The 17,306-nt window shown below is 41.6% G+C and overlaps 4 protein-coding genes across 10 annotated transcripts; 2 read left to right on the top strand and 2 right to left on the bottom strand.

The window, feature by feature from the left end:
- Positions 1-349: 349 nt before the first annotated feature.
- dlgap5 (discs, large (Drosophila) homolog-associated protein 5) lies at positions 350-4,706 on the top strand. 4 transcript variants are annotated; one of them, XM_037277817.1, is made up of 15 exons: positions 350-468; positions 939-1,195; positions 1,294-1,475; positions 1,680-1,760; positions 1,851-1,890; positions 2,041-2,115; positions 2,205-2,282; positions 2,350-2,421; positions 2,482-2,519; positions 2,608-2,987; positions 3,056-3,144; positions 3,209-3,369; positions 3,443-4,160; positions 4,349-4,389; positions 4,486-4,706. In XM_037277817.1, exons 2-15 carry the CDS (start codon positions 961-963, stop codon positions 4,591-4,593), a joined length of 2,298 nt encoding a protein of 765 aa, XP_037133712.1. In that variant the 5' UTR covers positions 350-468; positions 939-960; the 3' UTR covers positions 4,594-4,706. The 4 variants fall into 4 exon arrangements, with proteins under 4 accessions (XP_037133712.1, XP_037133713.1, XP_037133710.1 ...); XM_037277818.1 differs by having other exon boundaries at positions 351-468; positions 2,350-2,519; positions 3,443-3,547; positions 3,626-4,160; XM_037277815.1 differs by having other exon boundaries at positions 352-470; positions 941-1,195; positions 2,350-2,519.
- rsph10b (radial spoke head 10 homolog B) lies at positions 4,442-8,251 on the bottom strand. The gene is made up of 17 exons (XM_037277842.1): positions 7,992-8,251; positions 7,837-7,912; positions 7,558-7,626; positions 7,320-7,487; positions 7,130-7,215; positions 6,911-7,031; positions 6,588-6,767; positions 6,421-6,523; positions 6,235-6,332; positions 5,983-6,172; positions 5,809-5,917; positions 5,662-5,741; positions 5,433-5,581; positions 5,256-5,360; positions 5,121-5,180; positions 4,992-5,037; positions 4,442-4,909 (listed from the first exon to the last, which is right to left on the bottom strand). The coding sequence occupies exons 1-17, from the start codon at positions 8,114-8,116 to the stop codon at positions 4,785-4,787; spliced, it is 1,890 nt and encodes a 629-aa protein (XP_037133737.1). The 5' UTR covers positions 8,117-8,251; the 3' UTR covers positions 4,442-4,784.
- A 152-nt stretch (positions 8,252-8,403) lies between these two features.
- On the bottom strand, positions 8,404-12,499 carry pms2 (PMS1 homolog 2, mismatch repair system component). 3 transcript variants are annotated; one of them, XM_037277807.1, is made up of 15 exons: positions 12,304-12,499; positions 11,866-12,005; positions 11,711-11,797; positions 11,542-11,644; positions 11,280-11,463; positions 11,025-11,192; positions 10,854-10,951; positions 10,691-10,790; positions 10,542-10,626; positions 10,309-10,461; positions 9,476-10,244; positions 9,232-9,399; positions 9,043-9,143; positions 8,793-8,962; positions 8,404-8,727 (listed from the first exon to the last, which is right to left on the bottom strand). In XM_037277807.1, the coding sequence occupies exons 1-15, from the start codon at positions 12,321-12,323 to the stop codon at positions 8,584-8,586; spliced, it is 2,490 nt and encodes an 829-aa protein (XP_037133702.1). In that variant the 5' UTR covers positions 12,324-12,499; the 3' UTR covers positions 8,404-8,583. The 3 variants fall into 3 exon arrangements, with proteins under 3 accessions (XP_037133702.1, XP_037133704.1, XP_037133703.1); XM_037277809.1 differs by having other exon boundaries at positions 12,086-12,498; XM_037277808.1 differs by having other exon boundaries at positions 11,866-12,008; positions 12,086-12,495.
- A 220-nt stretch (positions 12,500-12,719) lies between these two features.
- Positions 12,720-16,991, top strand: eif2ak1 (eukaryotic translation initiation factor 2-alpha kinase 1). 2 transcript variants are annotated; one of them, XM_037277840.1, is made up of 15 exons: positions 12,720-13,049; positions 13,758-13,925; positions 13,997-14,133; positions 14,227-14,270; positions 14,366-14,465; positions 14,542-14,622; positions 14,708-14,801; positions 14,883-14,925; positions 14,990-15,380; positions 15,458-15,566; positions 15,646-15,752; positions 15,811-15,925; positions 16,006-16,085; positions 16,162-16,395; positions 16,501-16,991. In XM_037277840.1, the coding sequence occupies exons 1-15, from the start codon at positions 12,881-12,883 to the stop codon at positions 16,627-16,629; spliced, it is 2,001 nt and encodes a 666-aa protein (XP_037133735.1). In that variant the 5' UTR covers positions 12,720-12,880; the 3' UTR covers positions 16,630-16,991. The 2 variants fall into 2 exon arrangements, with proteins under 2 accessions (XP_037133735.1, XP_037133736.1); XM_037277841.1 differs by lacking the exon at positions 12,720-13,049 and adding an exon at positions 13,500-13,613.
- The last annotated feature ends 315 nt before the right edge of the window (positions 16,992-17,306 follow it).

The following is a 17,306-nucleotide window of genomic DNA, read 5'->3' as shown; positions in this document are numbered from 1 at the left end:
CGGCATGCCCCTGAGAACATATTGTTTTCCTAAAATATTTCTAGAATCGTTAATATTATATTTATTATATAATTAGTACTGTGTAAACGTTTATAGCATCTAAATAGCTTATTTACTTTCACTATCTGCTGCTAGAAACGAGAAAGCACTCAAAACTTTGAAGTTGCATCCCATTTTAATGCCTTGAATGTTTGTTTTTTAGATGAAGGCGTTTGACAGTTTTGTTTTGTTTTTGGTATTTCCGTTTGTTTCTGTTCGACTGTTCAATAAAGGTTAATTTAAAGAGAGTAATAAAAAAACGTCTAAACCGGAAGTACAACAATCAAAGAGCCAATGAGAAGTCACCAGTTTCGCAAGGTTCAGCCAATCAGAGCCATTTAGATTGAATTTAAATTTGTAACTGAAGTTGCTTATGTTCGTTTGAAGACGCAGTTGCGTGTATTTGCACTCTTTTTCTTCTTAACCAAAAGGTAAGATCATTTTCTTGTAATTGTTTGCCGTGCAGTTTTGAAACGTTGTATTTTCAGTTTTTTACTCGCTCGGTGCAGAGCCTCCTGAAAGCTACTAAACGACCTTAGGAATCGTAAGGGACCTGGCGAAGTTAAACCAACACACGATGTCTATGCTGTTTTCTTTTGACTTAAAAGTCTTACTCTCGGCCACAAAACCATGCATTTAATCGACCAACAATTCCATGAGTTTTACATCTTTGGGTAATCGTTTGATTATAACCGAAATTGCGATTTGTAATGTGACTTAAGTAGAAGTACATAGTGTGTTTAAAAATAAATACTGTTAATAACTGACTAAAGATTCCAAAGGACTGTATTTTAAATGTATTTAAGTACAATAAAAAGCCGTCAGGAAAAAAATAAATACTCACAGTATAGACTCATGAAAAATATTAATTTATTGCTGCCCACTGCTTTCTCTCTCACAATTTACTGCAGGTAAATCACCATGGAGTCCCAATTTTCTTACTTGAGACACCGGGACAGCAGTGTGGATATGCTGCGGATCAAAATGTCCCGGAGGATCAGTCAGAACCAGAAAGAGAATCGAGAGCGGGCAATGGATGCACGAAGACAGCTGGACAATCTCCAGGAACAGGAACAGGAAATGGATGCCTCTTCTGTGTCAATCACATCATCGACAATGAAAGACTTAACAAATGTCCAGAAAAAGTCTGCAAAAGGTTTTTTATTCCACCTCCGTCTCATGTGCATTTTGAGCTTATAAATATGCACCTCGTTATTCCTAAACTGCTTCATCTCAAATCATGTTTATCTTCAGACAAGGCCGCAGAAGAGAAACGGAATCAGCTTGCACGCTGGAAAGAAAGGAAAGCTCTTGAGAAAGAGAAGCAAAAGCGAGAGCGGGAACGAAAAGGGGTGTTTAAGACTGGCCTCTATCATCCCAAAGACACCGTTTTCTCTTTGATTCCAAAATCGGAGGCCTCAACCAAAGCAAAAGAGGTAAAAGCTAATTTAATAATGACTCATTACCCAGAAGCTTAGCTGCACAGTGTTTGTTTGCAGACTAGTTATATAGCAAGAGTGTGACTTGGTTTCACCTGTCCCTTACTAATATGCTCCTCAAACATTTCATCACCTGCAATTGTATTGATGATAAACACTTTGGACAACCGACAGATTGAGCTTGTAATAATTTCATTACAGACCACAACAAACACAGCTCTGTCACAGAGCAGCAGAGTCACCCGTTCAAAGACACGACAGCAACAGCAGCAATCGCAAAAGGTGCCACTTTATCTAATTTCAATTTTTTTTTTTAAAATGCTTCGATTAATTGTAGCTAAAACGTTGCTGTCCTTTCTTCTCTCTTTGTAGCCTTCGAAGACGCCCAGTTCAAATATGGCAGCAAAGAAAGGTACGGTGAATTTTCCTTAATGGGGGACATAATAACACAAAGTACTTTTTGTTTGTTTACTAGTAGTTGATGTCAAGTGTGTTTCAAGATCTGGGGGGGGAAAAAAGCCTCTTTTTAATAACTGCAGAATTTTTACTCTCCTGTTTTCAGATCCAACTGCTGCTCAGAGACCAACCAGGGGACAACCAGTCATTACAGCGGTTAAAAAAAACGAAGTTCGTGCAGGTGAGGAGCACATCGTCAAAGGTGTATTATGATTTTTTTTTCCCCACCACCTCATGTTGTTTCTCTATTTGCATTGGTTGTTGCACAAGGACCCTCTACCAGGGCAGCCAACAAGGCTGTTCAAGCAGCTCCTGCAGCAAAAAAACAACCTAAGAACACCATTCCAGGTAGGAATAATTTTTTTTTGATGACTAAAAAAAAATCACTTCAATATGTTCTACTATTTTTACTTAGATCAGGGAAACACACAGACACTAGCCGTTCTCCCTTTGCCCCGAGCCACTGCAAACCAAAAGAACTGCACAGGTACGGAATTGTGGACTCGTTTGGTCTCCTTATCTAATGAGACTCGTCTTTTTTTTGTAGATGACGGCGAGTTGGATGTCCATCCTCTTGTGTCGAAGGTAAGCATTTGATACCCATCCTGCTTTATTATTATTATTTTTATGTAACAGTTTTAATGTCTCTATTGGTTCTTTCTGCTTTGTGAAGCTGCCAGAGTTAAATGTGGCGGACCATCTGGAGTCGGAGGACGAACCTCACGAGGGCGACACTTGTAGTTCTGAGGAGAATCCCGTGCCGTCCTCGTTCGCTCCCGAGGGCTTTGTGTTCCAAGCGCCCGCCGGCTTGGAAAACTTCACTTTTGTCCCGCTCACGCCTTCCTCGGCAAATCGTTTTTTTGAACCGAGGCCGATGCCGCAGTACTTGACGCGCTCGCGCGTCAGCCTCTGCGATGTCGCTGTATTTCGAGATGCGTGTCTTGCTGAACCAAGTCAATCCTCTCCCCCAAAATCTCCTCACCGCACTCCTCCTCCTCTCCCGGTGACTTTGGCCGGTCTCCTCGACTCAAAACACGATGTGGCGTATTTCAGGTAATCGAGCCGCCTTTTATCCCCAGAATCTGATTTGAGAGCTATTAATGTTCTTTTGGGATGTCCAGGTCACAGATGGACAACGAGACAGACAGACTGACATCGCTGTGTGATCAGTGGAAGACCAAAGCTGAAGATGAGTCCATCCCTGAAGAAGGTGAGTCAACCAACTTCTTCATACAGGTGATTTGTTTTGATTTATTTTTCCTCTGCGTGATTAGTGAGAGGCCACATCCGTACAGCAGTGGGCCAGGCCAGACTGCTCATGAAAGAGCGCTTCAACCAGTTTAGCAAACTGGTGGATGACTGCGAGCTGCACCGAGGAGAGAAAATCACCACCTGCAGCGACTTAGAAGGGTTTTGGGACATGATTTACTTCCAGGTTAATCGTCCGTACGAGGGCTGTGTTTGTTTACAAAATGGCAGCGAAAGACGTCCAACGTTTTGTGTGTCAGATCGAAGATGTTAACAAGAAGTTTGATGCCCTCCAAGGAGGAGAGGCGCGAGGCTGGGTGGAAGAACACAAGCCACCGCCACCACGGCAGAGGAAAACAGTCAAGGTGACAAAATTGAAGCTCTTCTTCGTGGCACCTGTGTTCCACATTGTTGCACAGTATGACAAATGTTTGTCACAACAGAAACCAGCCGCAGCACCTGCCAAGCCAACATCAACCAAAGCAGGAGCCAAGTCGGGCCTAGCAGCTGTGAAAGCGGCCATGAGAGCCCAAAAGAAGGCGGCCGAGGCCGCAAAGGCTGCCGGTGGCGCCACTGATGCCGAGTCACGCCCGTCCTCTCAAGGAGCACAAAGCCGCTCTGACACTGTGGTCTTTGATGGAGGCTTTTTCCGTGTGGAGAGCCCAGCTAAGACTCAGAACTGCGTGAGGCGATCCAGCCGTCTGAGCGCCGCCGCCGCGTCTTTGCGCCTTTGCACGCCTCCAACAACTCCAAGAAGAGTCACTCGTCAATCCCTCGCATCGGGACTAACGGCCGCCACTCCGGTTCAGCACGAGCGCGCTCTCACTCCCCTCCGTCGTGTCGCCAACACGAGCTTCAGAAATTCACCGGAGCCGCTGCCAGTCACCCATCAGCCATCCCAAAGAGTAAAAAAATCCACCCGCTTCTCCTTTCTTGCGGGCATACCTGCATCTGCGCCTCTGACTTCGCAGGAAGACGGTATGATGATGACACAAAGTGCATGTTTGTATTTGTAATGGCTGCAGCTTCTTTTTTTTTATTTTTTTTTTTTTATAGCTAGTTTGGGGGTCACTAGATTTAATCAATCATTACCCCATGATCTCTCTCATGACACTTAAATTTTAGTCCACGCTTGCTGTAATCTGAATTGTTCCTCTCTTCAACAGTTTTGCTCGATGGCATAAAAGAAAATGCACAGCCACCACAGGTTTGAAAGTTTTTCTGTTATGACTTTTCTTTGAATTAACACAAGCCAAGGATTTCTTAATAATCGTCACTTTATATTTTGGTGCATATTTTATAGGCGGAGACAAATCAGGAGACACTGCTACTTTTTACACCCAACACGGGCAGCAAGATACGCCAGTCAACATGTCCCAATGACCTAATTTACTTCACTCCGCTACTGTAATATATTTATCTAATGTCTTTTGTAACTCTGTTTAAGGGAACCCCAAAAAAAATCGTTTGATTTTGGAAGTTTTGTAACTTGTTTTATTTACCGTAAATAAAGTTCTATTGAGGTCTTAGAGACTTTATGAAAAACTCATAATTGGTGTAATGGCGCCCTCTAGTGTGCTGAACTCTGTTGCATCTTGCTAATCATAATAAATGGAGAAGGTCAACGGCAGGGAAGAACATATGGTTGAAGAAGTGATGGATCTTATGACTCCAAGCATCCAGTTCACGGTCTTGGGCTAGCGTCTGTTGCCACTGACGTGCTAGTGCTGGAGAAAGTTAAAACATAATACACGTGACACACACTACTTGCATATTAGCTTACGGAATATGACAATTGTGTGCACAAACCTGAAGAAGATCGAGACGGACTTATCTTGGGGTAAGGACCCGTCATCTGTTGAGCAAATAGTCTGCTCTGTTACTGTGATTCATGTAATTAATTTTTTTTTCATGCAGTAAACAAAAACAAGCACTCACCTGCTGACACTTGACCTCGCTGCAGCCAAGGAGAACCTCAAAGAATTCTAGGAATATAATCTATAGCACAAGTAAGAAAAGCATAAGCAAAATCACAATAGATGCATTGTTAGCATTTTAAAACTGTAATTGGACCTCGAATTCCATGCAGGCGGACCGGTTGCCCGGGTCGAGGGCCTCTGCACAGATGATCTCGATGACCCTCAAGATGGTTAAATTACTATCGTAGAGCTTGAGATCCTAGCGCGGCGGATGGAGAAATGGCGCTAACAACTTGTGTTTTCAAATGCGTGATTAAATACAAGTTGTTACCTCATACATCCATAGAAGTTGCCGATTGGTCATGGTGCTGTCATCCCTGGGAGCTTTGTTGACCCTGGAGTAGGCCTGAAAAACCTTCCAGCTTTTCGTTAGGAAATCCACAGCCACAATGGTACGCTCCGGCGGCTTAAAAAGAAAACCTGGCCACAAAAAAAAAGTTCAACGCTAACAGCCTTTTGAAGCTGGACAAAAAACTTTAAATAGAATCTATTCATCCTACCTTTTACATTTTTGGCATTTGGAAATATATCATCAACCAATAGTTTTGAGAAACATGCTGCCAGAAGGTGATTTGATGACCTACAAAGATTTGCAAATGAAAAGTGACTACAGAGCAAAAAATAGATTTTTCTACATTGTTGCTTACTCCGTGTCGTTACGGTAGATGTAATAAGCGATGATCACGAGGCAACTGAGGAACCGGCTGAGCATTATGGGAGTGAAGGGGGAGTGAACCTCTGCTGGATCTGGGTTATCTGAAACAGGAGAGTCAATCAATTAAGCATGGATGAATTATTTGTTGTTTAAAAATTGACCCGACCTCGTAAGTAAAGGTCGATTTCCACCAAAGTGACGCCGCGATGGTGGACGTAACAATCTTTAAGCATGCGCCACATTTGCATGCGGGACAGCAGGAAGGCGCCGCCCGGAATCTGGGGTTGGCCCAGTCGGCTGTAGAAACGATAGATGGACCTCAGCTCCGTCTTGTGCCTCAGCAAAACAAACCTCACCTGGTCAATGAACAACAAATTAATTATAATCCAGTTGATGTAAGAATATTGTGCAAGCTAACCTGTTTGTGCTCAATGTCTCGTTTTTTCTGAGGTATTTCCTCCAAAAGGCCATCGATGTTGACCGTCATGTCTGGTCCAAGAGTAGATTCGTCCATACCTGATGGCATTTATTCATCCATTCTTAATATCATTGTCATGTAGCGTTAGCTTAATCCTTTTTAGCGTGGCGGGAAAATTATGTTTACCATGTAGAACGGGAGCTTGGTTTGCTGTCATATTGGGGGTCACCATTTTGTCATTAAGGAATTGTCCTTGGAAAACATAGCCGTCCTTGAGGGTAACTTTCCCCTAAAGATTTAATACAAATGATCACAAATGATCAAAAACAAGAAACAAATCTAGGTGAATTCACCTTCCCATGTTTTTTATTGTCCTGCCATCCACCCTCATAGATGGCACCGCCAGCGTAATAAAAAGTGCCCGGTCCGTGTTTGTACCCAAGGAAAAAATTCCCCGTGTACTGATTGCTGGGACGGAATTCAGCTCCGGGTTCTGTTCGCTTCATGAGCCACACGTGGGTACCGTGGCCTTGCTGCAGGAGAAAAAAAAGTGTAAAGCGGCACCTTGGTTTACACGTTAATACTCTAATGTACATTTTGGAATAAATTAACCTGAAAGAAATCCATTCCAGCCCTCCTAAAACCAGTAGGCCCATTACTAATTCCCATATTGTACCTGGATTCCATCATGCCAGTTCCCAATGTAGAGCTGTCCCAGGTTCAGCCATCTCATGGTGCCCTCTCCATTTCTCAAATTATGCTTCCACTCACCAAAATAAATATTACCAGAAGGGTAGCTGTCATGAGAAATTCAATACGGCAAATAGTCAATTGTTTTGAGTAAAATAACGCAGACGGAAACCTGAAAAAATATTTGAAATTTGTGACATCTTACCATCTTACTCCCCATCCCTCTCTTTTGTTCATCACCCAGTTGCCTTTGTACCAAGAAGTCTCCTCCTGGTTATAATACACTGTGCCCTAACAAAAACAACAACAAAAAGATGAGGATTCGTTTCAACTACATCTGCAATCTCAGATCCAGCAGATATTAAAATAATTTAATAAGAAAAGTATAGAGTCACCTTTCCGTGCCTCTTGCTGTGATTCCATTGACCTTTGTAGATGGCATTGCCACTTTTGTGCATTCCGTTGCCATGCCTGACGCCATTGCACACGTCACCTTCGTAGGTGCTGCCGTCTGGCCAACTGTACTTGCCTTGGCCCATCGGTATGTTGCGCACAAACTCGCCCTATTGACAAGAAATACATGACACACTTTTCTAAACAAGTCATATTATTATTATGATTATTATATCCTACCTCATATGTCACCTTGTCGGCCCATGTGAAGACACCGGTTCCATGCATAGCTCCCATGGAGAATATACCCTTAAAACAAAACCATGCTTTAGCTTCTTTACTAGATTTTTTTTTTCTAATTTCTGTGATGAAGTAACAAATATTTGGAGCAAACAGAACAGTAAGGTATTTAATATGTATTTAATAAAAGTGGGGAAAACTTCATACTGTAGTCGAAGTTAAAAAATATGTTGAATGATACCGCTAGTGTCTGCAAAATGCTTTATTTATTATATGTACCGTATAAGAATGGCCTCCTTTAAAATTGGCTGTGCCTCTCCCATGGAAGTAACCGTCTTTGCTTTCCCCCTCATATCTGTCAGGGATAGCATGACCATATTCATTCTCTGTTGTGCTATTAATACAAAGCAGTAATATTTAATAAGTTTATTTACCTCTGAAAAGTTAAAACAAAGAACGAAGGGAGTTCAAATAAGCCATCGTCGTGCTGCTGCTGCTCGTCGTCATCGTGATGCGCCTGTTTCGAATATCTTACTAAATTTGGACTCCCTTGTAGCATCTCGATATAATTTTTAATTGTTAGAATATTAAATATTAATGTGTTGTCCTTGTGTACAAAGATTGTTGCCAACTTAAGGCCAAAAAGTGAAAAACGTGAACGGAGTGTTTCTGAAGGAACGCGAACGCGAAAATAAACAAAGTGGTTTCCATGGCAACCAGTAACATTCAGCGCATAATTTTATGTCAAGCTAACCGCCATATTGAATGGGGCAAAAAGAAAACAAGCACAGGTAGCCCACAAATACACAAAGGAGTGCGATGAGAGAACACACTAATAAAACAACATTTTCTTTTTCTTTGTTCATACTGTGTGATGTCATGGAACATTTAAAATAACATTTCAAAAGAATTTATAGGTAAAAATGCAACAATCACATATAATTACAAAAATTATACACAGTATCTGTTTGGGGTCAGGTTTTGATTCTTAAGTGAATCATCAAGTAGGATTGCGCTTCTTCTTGATCAATTTTGTGAGAGGAGATCCAGGTTGACCAGGTGTCTCATGGTGGGCCTCCCGTGAGGGCAGTTCCATGGCTGTTCAATCTCAGCCATGTGACCCACCAGTTTCTTCATCTCGCTTGTACTCAGTGCCGTGCCAATCATAACCTGGACAGGAAAAACAAATATATAGACTGCCTAATACGTCAAATTGTAAACTATTAGCAACTCACAGATTTTCGACAAGCTCTGGAGGCAAACATCTGCCTGACGCGTGACGGCCGACACATGACCCCCGGGCTGTCACTGAGCATGAAGATCAGCTCCTCAATGTCGGTAGGACCAAATGTCCAGTTCTTACTTGTGGGCAGAGATACCAGCTTGACCCTCTCCATCACTTGAGCTACATTGGGAAATGCATTTAATGTTTACTCATCTACAATAGAATTTTTTTTTTTTTTACTTGAAAACTCAAAATCCTACCATCTTCATCAATCTGAAATTCAAAGCCGTTCTTTTGAAAGATCTCAATATTTTCCATAAGTACGTTCTCGTTGACTGCAGTGAGGTGAAGTTTTTGAGGGCTGAAAAATAAACAAATACATCAAAGTCTAATTCGACCTAACTTGTTCGTTTCACATTCAAATTCATTTGAAATGTTTGGATACTTGCACAATGAGTTTTTGTCCTTGGAGCACTGTGTGTTGTTGCAGCATTTCAAAGTTGTATTTCTCATCTGTGGCATGCTGGTCGATCATGAAGATGTCCGAGTTGAGTTTGGTGATGATAAAGCCCAGATTAAACTGGCCTACAATTTCCATCTGTTTGAACATGTCTTTGCTGTTGTGGAGGGGGGGGGCACAAAAAGCAGATTAACCAATTGCCATAATAATGTTGAGTTTATATATGAGCCCACCTGATCTCCTTCTTCAGCTCCGCCTCTGCACATTGGCTTTCTCCCGGGTTGATTTTGGCTCTGAAGCGTCGGTACTGAAGCTCCTCACTGTTTTTTTCCTTCTGCTTGCGGTCCTGTAACCTTTTTATCTTCCCAGTCAGGTCTTGCAATGAGAAATAGAGCGACACTGCCCTCTTCTGTAAACTGATCGGAGCATCCACCGCACAATCTGGATTCTCTTTTCTGGCTCTTTTCAAATCTGGACTCAAAGAGCGACACTCGCTCTCAGCGGTTGGTTCGATTTGCAGGTAAGACTCCTGGAGAACTTCGGTTGTCTCTGTCGGTGCTTCTTTTTTTATGATCGGTTCTTCCACATCAAAAGCAGGTGAATGTGGGTCACAATTCTGACTATCTGGTGAAGGAATGTCCAAACTGTATGGAGCAATGTCCTTGGAGTCATGACCTTTACCATATCTGAACCCATCCAGAACTGACCTCCCTGCTGAGGAACCTGTCTTCAAATTACACTTGAGGGTTAAAGGAGATTTCCCACCTGGATTACAGGAAGTTTTTCCAGTGTCTTTAAAGAAAGACTTGATGTTTTTTTGCGCCGGAGAATTATTGGCAGCTTTTGACAAATTGGACTTGACACCAGAATTGGAGTTGTGGTAATTCGAAAAAGCAGCTTTTAGATCAGCCAAGTTCAGGGATGACTTCGGGCTCTCAGTCACGAGTCGTGTGTTATCTCCAGACTCAAACATGTTCTCTTCAGATTGTTTAGATGCAGTCGCTGGAAAATAGTCACAGGAGATGTTACAGTCAAGTTTTTCTTGAATGAAATAATGCCATCTTACCGCTGCTGGGAATGAGAGTATTGTTTAGACTAATTTTATTGACCCCGGCCTCAAACATGCTGATGAGACAAGACTTTAAAATGGCTAATAAGAGTTTCTCCTCCTGAAGGAGAATCTGCCGCTTGTCTGGGGTAACGTTGACATCCACACACTCTGAAATTTAAAAAAAAATAGTGAATACTTAAAAAACTACAATGCTTAAAATGACCCTTTTTAACATTTTTTTCTTTTACCTGAGGCAACTTCGATGTTCAGGGCAACAAATGGATACTGATGTCTGTTATACATATGATAGACTTCATTCACAAGTTTGGTCACCTGTCAGGGGAGAAGAACCAGAATTCAGGTTGGAAGCAAAAACCCCAACAAATCCATTACATACCTTTTGGGGGTCACATGGTCGCTTGTTTATAAAAAAGAATTGTCTGTCTGTGGCACTTCTTCCCACACCGTGGTCTGCTTGTGACACAAAGCCTGTGATGCTGCCAAAATTTCAAAAATATTAATATTGAATCCGCAACATCTACATTAACAGTGTTACTCACCAAAATAATTTTTGGGGGAGTTCCGCGTTCTCAAGACCATATTCTTCCAAGACGTTGTCATTAGGAGGCACATGCTGAAAGGGCAGAAGGTTCTGTAGCTGCAGAAACAATGTAAAAAAAAAAAAATCAACGACTTCAACATGTCAGTGTTGTCGAATTCTATTTTCCAACCTGTTTGGGTCCAAATATAGCTCCTATGTTGTCTCTCATATTCTGGCTTCCACTTGTGTTTACAACAATGTTGCGCTTCCCCTGTCCACTTTGGTTGGAGCAGGTAATGCGCACGCCAGTAGAGATGATGCAGTAAGACTGCAAAACATGCACCATTTTGGTGAACTCCTAAAAGAATCAACGACAAATCAATTCAGTCTAGATCCATTAATCAGGCCTCTGTTGCCTATTACATGAAACAAATATTCAACTGGCCCTTTTAATATTGCGCCGGAACTCCTTGTGTCTGACGGGCAGGGTTAGGAAGAGCTGCTGCAGGGTGACTGTGGTGCCTTGCTGCCGTGGATGAGGTAGCCGCTGAACCAAGTGGCCCTTGTGGTCAAAGACCAGCTTGGTCCCGACGGTGCTGGATTCATGGCACGTCACCACACTTACGTCACTGGTGGGAGAATAACAAAGTAAGTACAATTTAGCACTCATTATAGAGATTTGAAGACAGGCTGTCGAGATATATCACCTTAGTGCACATAAAGAACTGAGGGCTTCACCTCTGAAGCCAAATGTCTCCACATGGAGGAGATCGGAAAAATCCCTCAATTTTGAAGTGTGATGTTTTAACGCTATGGGACAGGTGACACATGTCATCATTCAAACATCTTAACGATTATAAATTAACAGATACGTACTCAATCCTTCAAAGTTGGCCTCCTCGACACCTTTTCCATTATCAGATACTTCCACAAGTTCAATTCCGTGCTCCTTCAGTTTGACATCTGGAATATTTAGTAGTTCTACTAAGTATTGTGCTGATTCATACAATTTTCCCATTTTCTTTTCTTACCAATGTTGGTGGCCCCAGCATCAATACTGTTCTCCACCAGTTCTTTAACAGCAGTGGCCAAGGTCAGCACCACCTGACCAGAGCAGATTTGATGCACCGAGTTCTTGTCAATGGCCTTGATGGCTCCAGCAGGTTCCAAGCTACTAAATGCAAAACGGGCAATTACAAAGACTGCACACTTCTTTTCCTTCCTCTTATTCAAAATCAAAAATCAACTTACCAATTGTCAGTCATAATTCAGAAAATGTTGCAGGGATTGAGCCACACTACGTTCAGAGGTTTTGATGTGAAATAGAAATCCGATAGTTATAAAACGCAGGCATAGAATAAATGATTAGCCCATTGTTAACTTTTGATCATTTACTGATACTTTAGTGGAAAAAACAGCCAAAACAAAGGTAGCCATGATGTAAACAAACATGAGGTCTCAAACCGTACCGCGCGGCGTAGACGGACATTAGCAGAGTCACCGCTGCGTATTAGATGCGCATGTCAACAAACTAAGCGCATCACATGTACCTTTAAAAAGAGAGGAATTATTAATAAAAACCTGTTTGTAAAATTATAAAAATAAAAAAACTAACTCACTACAGAAATAACTTATCTCTAAATATTTTATCGCACTGTAACATTTCATCACCGCCATAGGCCCAATGTGGCTTTAGGGCGCACGTACAAATGATCAGGGTTGAATGTACAAATAAAGTGTCGTCATGAGAAGACACTTATTTTTCTTCATGATTGATTCGAAATGTATATTTATTTAGATGTTCATAATCATATGTGCTTTCTGTAGAGTTTCATTTTGTTAATGACAGCAAATAATATTTTATAACAATAAATTGTATTTGCTGACGGTGCCTTCCTGAGTCTAAGGAAAGATGGCCGCCACCTTACAACTCGTGAGAATTGTTGTCCAATTATATAAACATATAACCAAGTTTGTTTGAACCAATACAGATAGTATTTGCTCGCCTAAATTCAGATCCTCGGTTATTTATTATGGTCAATTAACATGTACAGTTTAACGTCCGCTAGCAGGCACTTGCGATCGGAGGAATGTTCTAGTAGCAGTAATAAGATTCTACTTCCCCGAAGCTGTCTGCTTAAAGCCGTTGGTAATCATGACTGCAGTAGTCTGCCAAGTCTTGCCACCGAAGAGGACGATGAAGTACACTTTGACAGTAAGCAGCTTTTCTTCTTCTTATGTAACATTTACAGTAATTTAAGCAGCAGGTAACTATTCAGGATTAGCTTAAAGCGTTAGCCCTGTTGTTGCTTTCTGAATTAAAGATTCCAAAACGTGCGTATTACTAGTCATTTGTAAAAGTCTTACAGAAAATTCTGTTGTTTGGCTTGAGAGACTTAAAAGTCTACACGTAATGACAAAAGTAAACATAGATGATTCAGCAGATTTGGAGAAGCAAGATATTCCCCCAACACAATGACTGTCAGGAGGTTTAAGGAGTATAGAACGTTCATTAATGAGACAGATTTGCATTCTGTAAAAATATTATCTCATTATATGCTGCCTCCCTGTTAATGGAAAGAGGTGGAGGTCTGGTAGGCACTGGTCCTTCAAGATAAGGATGGCAGCAGTATACGCCCCCTTATGTATAAACAAGATGAGTATTGTTGCCTTAAAATGTTACAAGACACTCAGTAGTGCTGCTCTGCGTGTTGTCATTAAAAGATGGACCAAAAAGAAAAAAACATTGTTGAAATACTAGCAAAAATAATCGAAGAAGGTAAGAGAATTTGATGTAACGTCTTTTATTTCAAATGTAATATGAGAACTGACTTTTTTTTTTAATACTTTTAAAATTTGGATTAAAAATGATTTGTGTCTACTGTTATTGCCATGCCCTTAGTCAGTTTTATTTCTCTCTCAGCTTCCGACACCGACAGTCACCATGAAGTTCTCTTGGCGGGTAGACGCGACTCGTCCGTCCAAGAGTTTGCCTCAGCTATCCCCAACCACCTCCTCATGGGCTCCCTGCTGGAGCTTTTGTGCTTTGTTTACGAAAGTAATCCAGCACGCTCGCGAACATTATTTAAAGGTACGGACCGCAATGATGAAATAATGTAAAATCCTGCCACCTGAACTTTTGCCTTTTTTTGTTTCTATTAGTTATTGGCCAGCGGTTAGCTTCTATGAATCTTCTCTCACCTTTGGCCATAAGTGACGAGTTCAGCACAGTCAGACTCCAACACAATCGGGCCTTCACCGAGCTGCTAAACGCTGTTAGCTCCTCACCGTACTCACTGGTAAAAAAAATAAATCTTTTGATCTGATAGATTACTTGAACATTTTTAATTTAACCCCTAATCTCTATTTTTTGTTCTTTTCGTATTATTCAGGAGCAGCAAAGCCTTAACATAAACACACACAACCCTGCACTGAGGTGAAGCTAACTTTTAATAGTTCAAAAAACTTGAAGCATGTCAGACTACTTTGAAAAGTGCCACCTGCTTTAAGTTGCTGTTTGTCCTCCCGCAGACAAAAGGAGAGACTCTTTCAAGCCCAGACGTCCCGTTATTTAAGCGAGTTTGAAGAAATTGGTAGAATTGGAAAAGGATCTTATGGGAATGTTTATAAGGTGCTACATTGTTTATGATGTGGCTATTTTGACTGTTGAGTATTGGTCACCCAATTTCTTTTATTCTTTTACAAAGGTGCTAAACAAACTGGATGGGCAGTGCTATGCTGTGAAGAAGATTCTCATTAAAAAAGTCTCAAAGGAGGATTGCATGAAGGTGAGCGGTCGGCTTAAATTTTATATTTGCTTTCACGTCCAAGAATCGTCTCATAACTGCAACGTTCCTGTGTATTATGAAATAGGTTCTCAGAGAAGTGAAAGTGCTGTCCAGTTTGCAACACGTCAACATCGTCGGCTATCACACAGCGTGGATGGAGCACGTTCAGTCCACGACGTGTAAGGAAACTCAAATTGTTTTTGTGAATGGTGTTGTAACCTCTGGACAAAGATGTCATGGCAAACTGCTTCCCATTGCAGATGCAGAGAATCGCCTACCTGAATTGGCTACACAAGAAGACATGTAAGAGAACTAAAAACACGGCTGCACAGTTTTGCACACACTTGTATTGCCTTTTTAATTGCAGTTCTGACGAGGACCTTGACAGCAGTAGCTCAAGTTACTCTGTAGTTTTCCAAAGCCGAAGCCAGCCGCAGGTGAACTGTTCTTCAAACGCCGCTGTGCCGCCAAGCAATGGCCCACCTGGCAACCCACTAGCGCTGACACAAGAGAAGGGTCAGGAGGCGTGTCCGAGTATGATGCGACGTATCCCCGAGAACTACGTACCCTGCGTCTTCCTGGGACAGAGAGGGCCCATTAAGACCTCGAAATGTCCCGCCGTTGGTTGGGACACGTCCGGACTGTTGGAGGAGGAGTCTAGCAATAGCGGGATTGAGGTCAACAACAACTCCTCCTGTGTTGAAAAGAAGTGTGAGCAGTATAGCGACAATAAACAGATGGCAAAACCCGCTAAGGAGGTAGGTGAATAAAAATGGACACAATTATTTTTTTTTAATCGCTTTATCAATAAAGTTGTTCCTTATGGCGTGCGCAGGTCCGCCTCCACCTGATGCTCTACATCCAAATGCAGCTATGTGAACGTTCGCTCAAAGACTGGATGACTGAGAGGAATTCCAAGCCCAAAGAGGAGCAAATTTCAAGATGTATTCACTCCGCATCAAATTCACATTTGTCGAATTTACTGGATGAGGTTTGTAACGTTTCCAACAATAATCTTCGCAGGTCCTTACGGATGCGTGAACGCTGAGAACACGTTCAGTCTGCTCAGAAAAATTCTGGAAGGGGTGGAATACATTCACACGAGTGGAATAATTCACAGAGACCTCAAGGTAAGTGCTGTGCACTGTGTATTAATGGCACTTTGATTAATCTCCCCCCCCCCCACAGCCAAGGAACATTTTCCTCAACGGTCATGACTGTCACGTTCGTATTGGCGACTTTGGTTTAGCTTGCAGTGGTCTAATACTAAATAATCCTGAAAGCGTCATTTCTCCCACTGATGGTAAAATCTCATTGTTTGCAACATTTTACCTCCAGAATAGTCAATTGTTAGTGGTGTCATGTTTCTGGTGTACTTTTCAGATTCCCCACATACGACGGGCGTGGGTACATTTGTCTACGCAGCACCTGAGCAACTGCGGAGCTCCCATTATGATTCAAAGGTATTTATAGCAGGCGTAGGATAGTTGAATAAAAAGATAAAATTTTGTTTGCTCAACTTTGTTGTTTCTCTCCTAGTCAGACATGTACAGCATCGGGGTGCTCGCTCTGGAGCTTTTTCAGCCCTTTGGTACAGAGATGGAGCGAGTCCGGACATTAGGGGACCTGCGAGAGGGGAAAATATCCGAGTCGTTCAGCAACAGATGGCCTGTCCTCGCCAATTACATCTCAAAGCTGACGAGTATTGAGCCCGGCACGCGACCCACGGCCAGCCAGCTTCTACAGAGTGAACTCTTCTGCAGTAAAGATGTGGTATATAATTTAAAGCAATCAAATCTTGTTGATGTAATCCAGTTTTTTTTTTTTTTTTTAATAAACTCAACTAATATTCATGTGTGTGTTTTTTCTTCTCTTCAGGTAATCTGTGGTTTGAAGAAAAAGGTTGCAGCACAAGAGGAAGAAATTCATCTTTTGAGGAAACAAATACAGCGGCTACAAAGTTCACACAGCACTTTTCAAAATTGTCAGAGTTGGGAAGACACTTGACGCTTCAAAGGTTCACAATGTGTCTTGACTTGAGTGATTTAATTTGTGCGAGTGCATTCGTGTGGTCTTGGAAACTTTTATAGAAAGGTCCATTACAATTAATATATGTCATATTAAATTATTTACAGTGTTTTACAGTATTGGGCAGGTATTTTTTATTTTGTTTGCTCTTGTCAACAGCTTGAAAAGCAAATGTATAGGAGACGTTTTGCAGACTCATTTGGGTCTTATGGCAGAATTCCAGCCAGACCTGGAACCTTAAATAAGGTTAAAGGAATTACAAACAGTTAAATACTTTTAAGACTTACCACATTTCTTCTGGTGTCCACTAGAAAGCAAAATAAAATAACAAGAAAACCCTACCCAAGTATCATAAATTTATTTTGGGTTAATCGGGCACACTTTATGGTGGCAGGTAGGTGCTGACTTCTGCTTAAAGCAAGTTTGAAAACTTAATTAATTACTGCACAATCATCTGTCAAATTAACACACACTTTTGTACATTATTTTTTATTTTTGTTCGGAAAATGAATGCGAAAGACTCCAACCTGTATGTTTTGATGCCTTTGTGGATGTTTTTTTTTGTTTTTGTTTGATCAAATCAGGAAGTGGACACCGTACGTTGAACTTTTTAAAGTTGAAATAGTTGAGCCCTCACTTCCAAGGGGCACTCGAAC

This window comes from Syngnathus acus, chromosome 19, assembly GCF_901709675.1.
Source record: "Syngnathus acus chromosome 19, fSynAcu1.2, whole genome shotgun sequence".
Lineage (NCBI taxonomy): Eukaryota > Metazoa > Chordata > Actinopteri > Syngnathiformes > Syngnathidae > Syngnathus > Syngnathus acus.
This window is presented reverse-complemented; position numbering and strand designations above follow the sequence as displayed.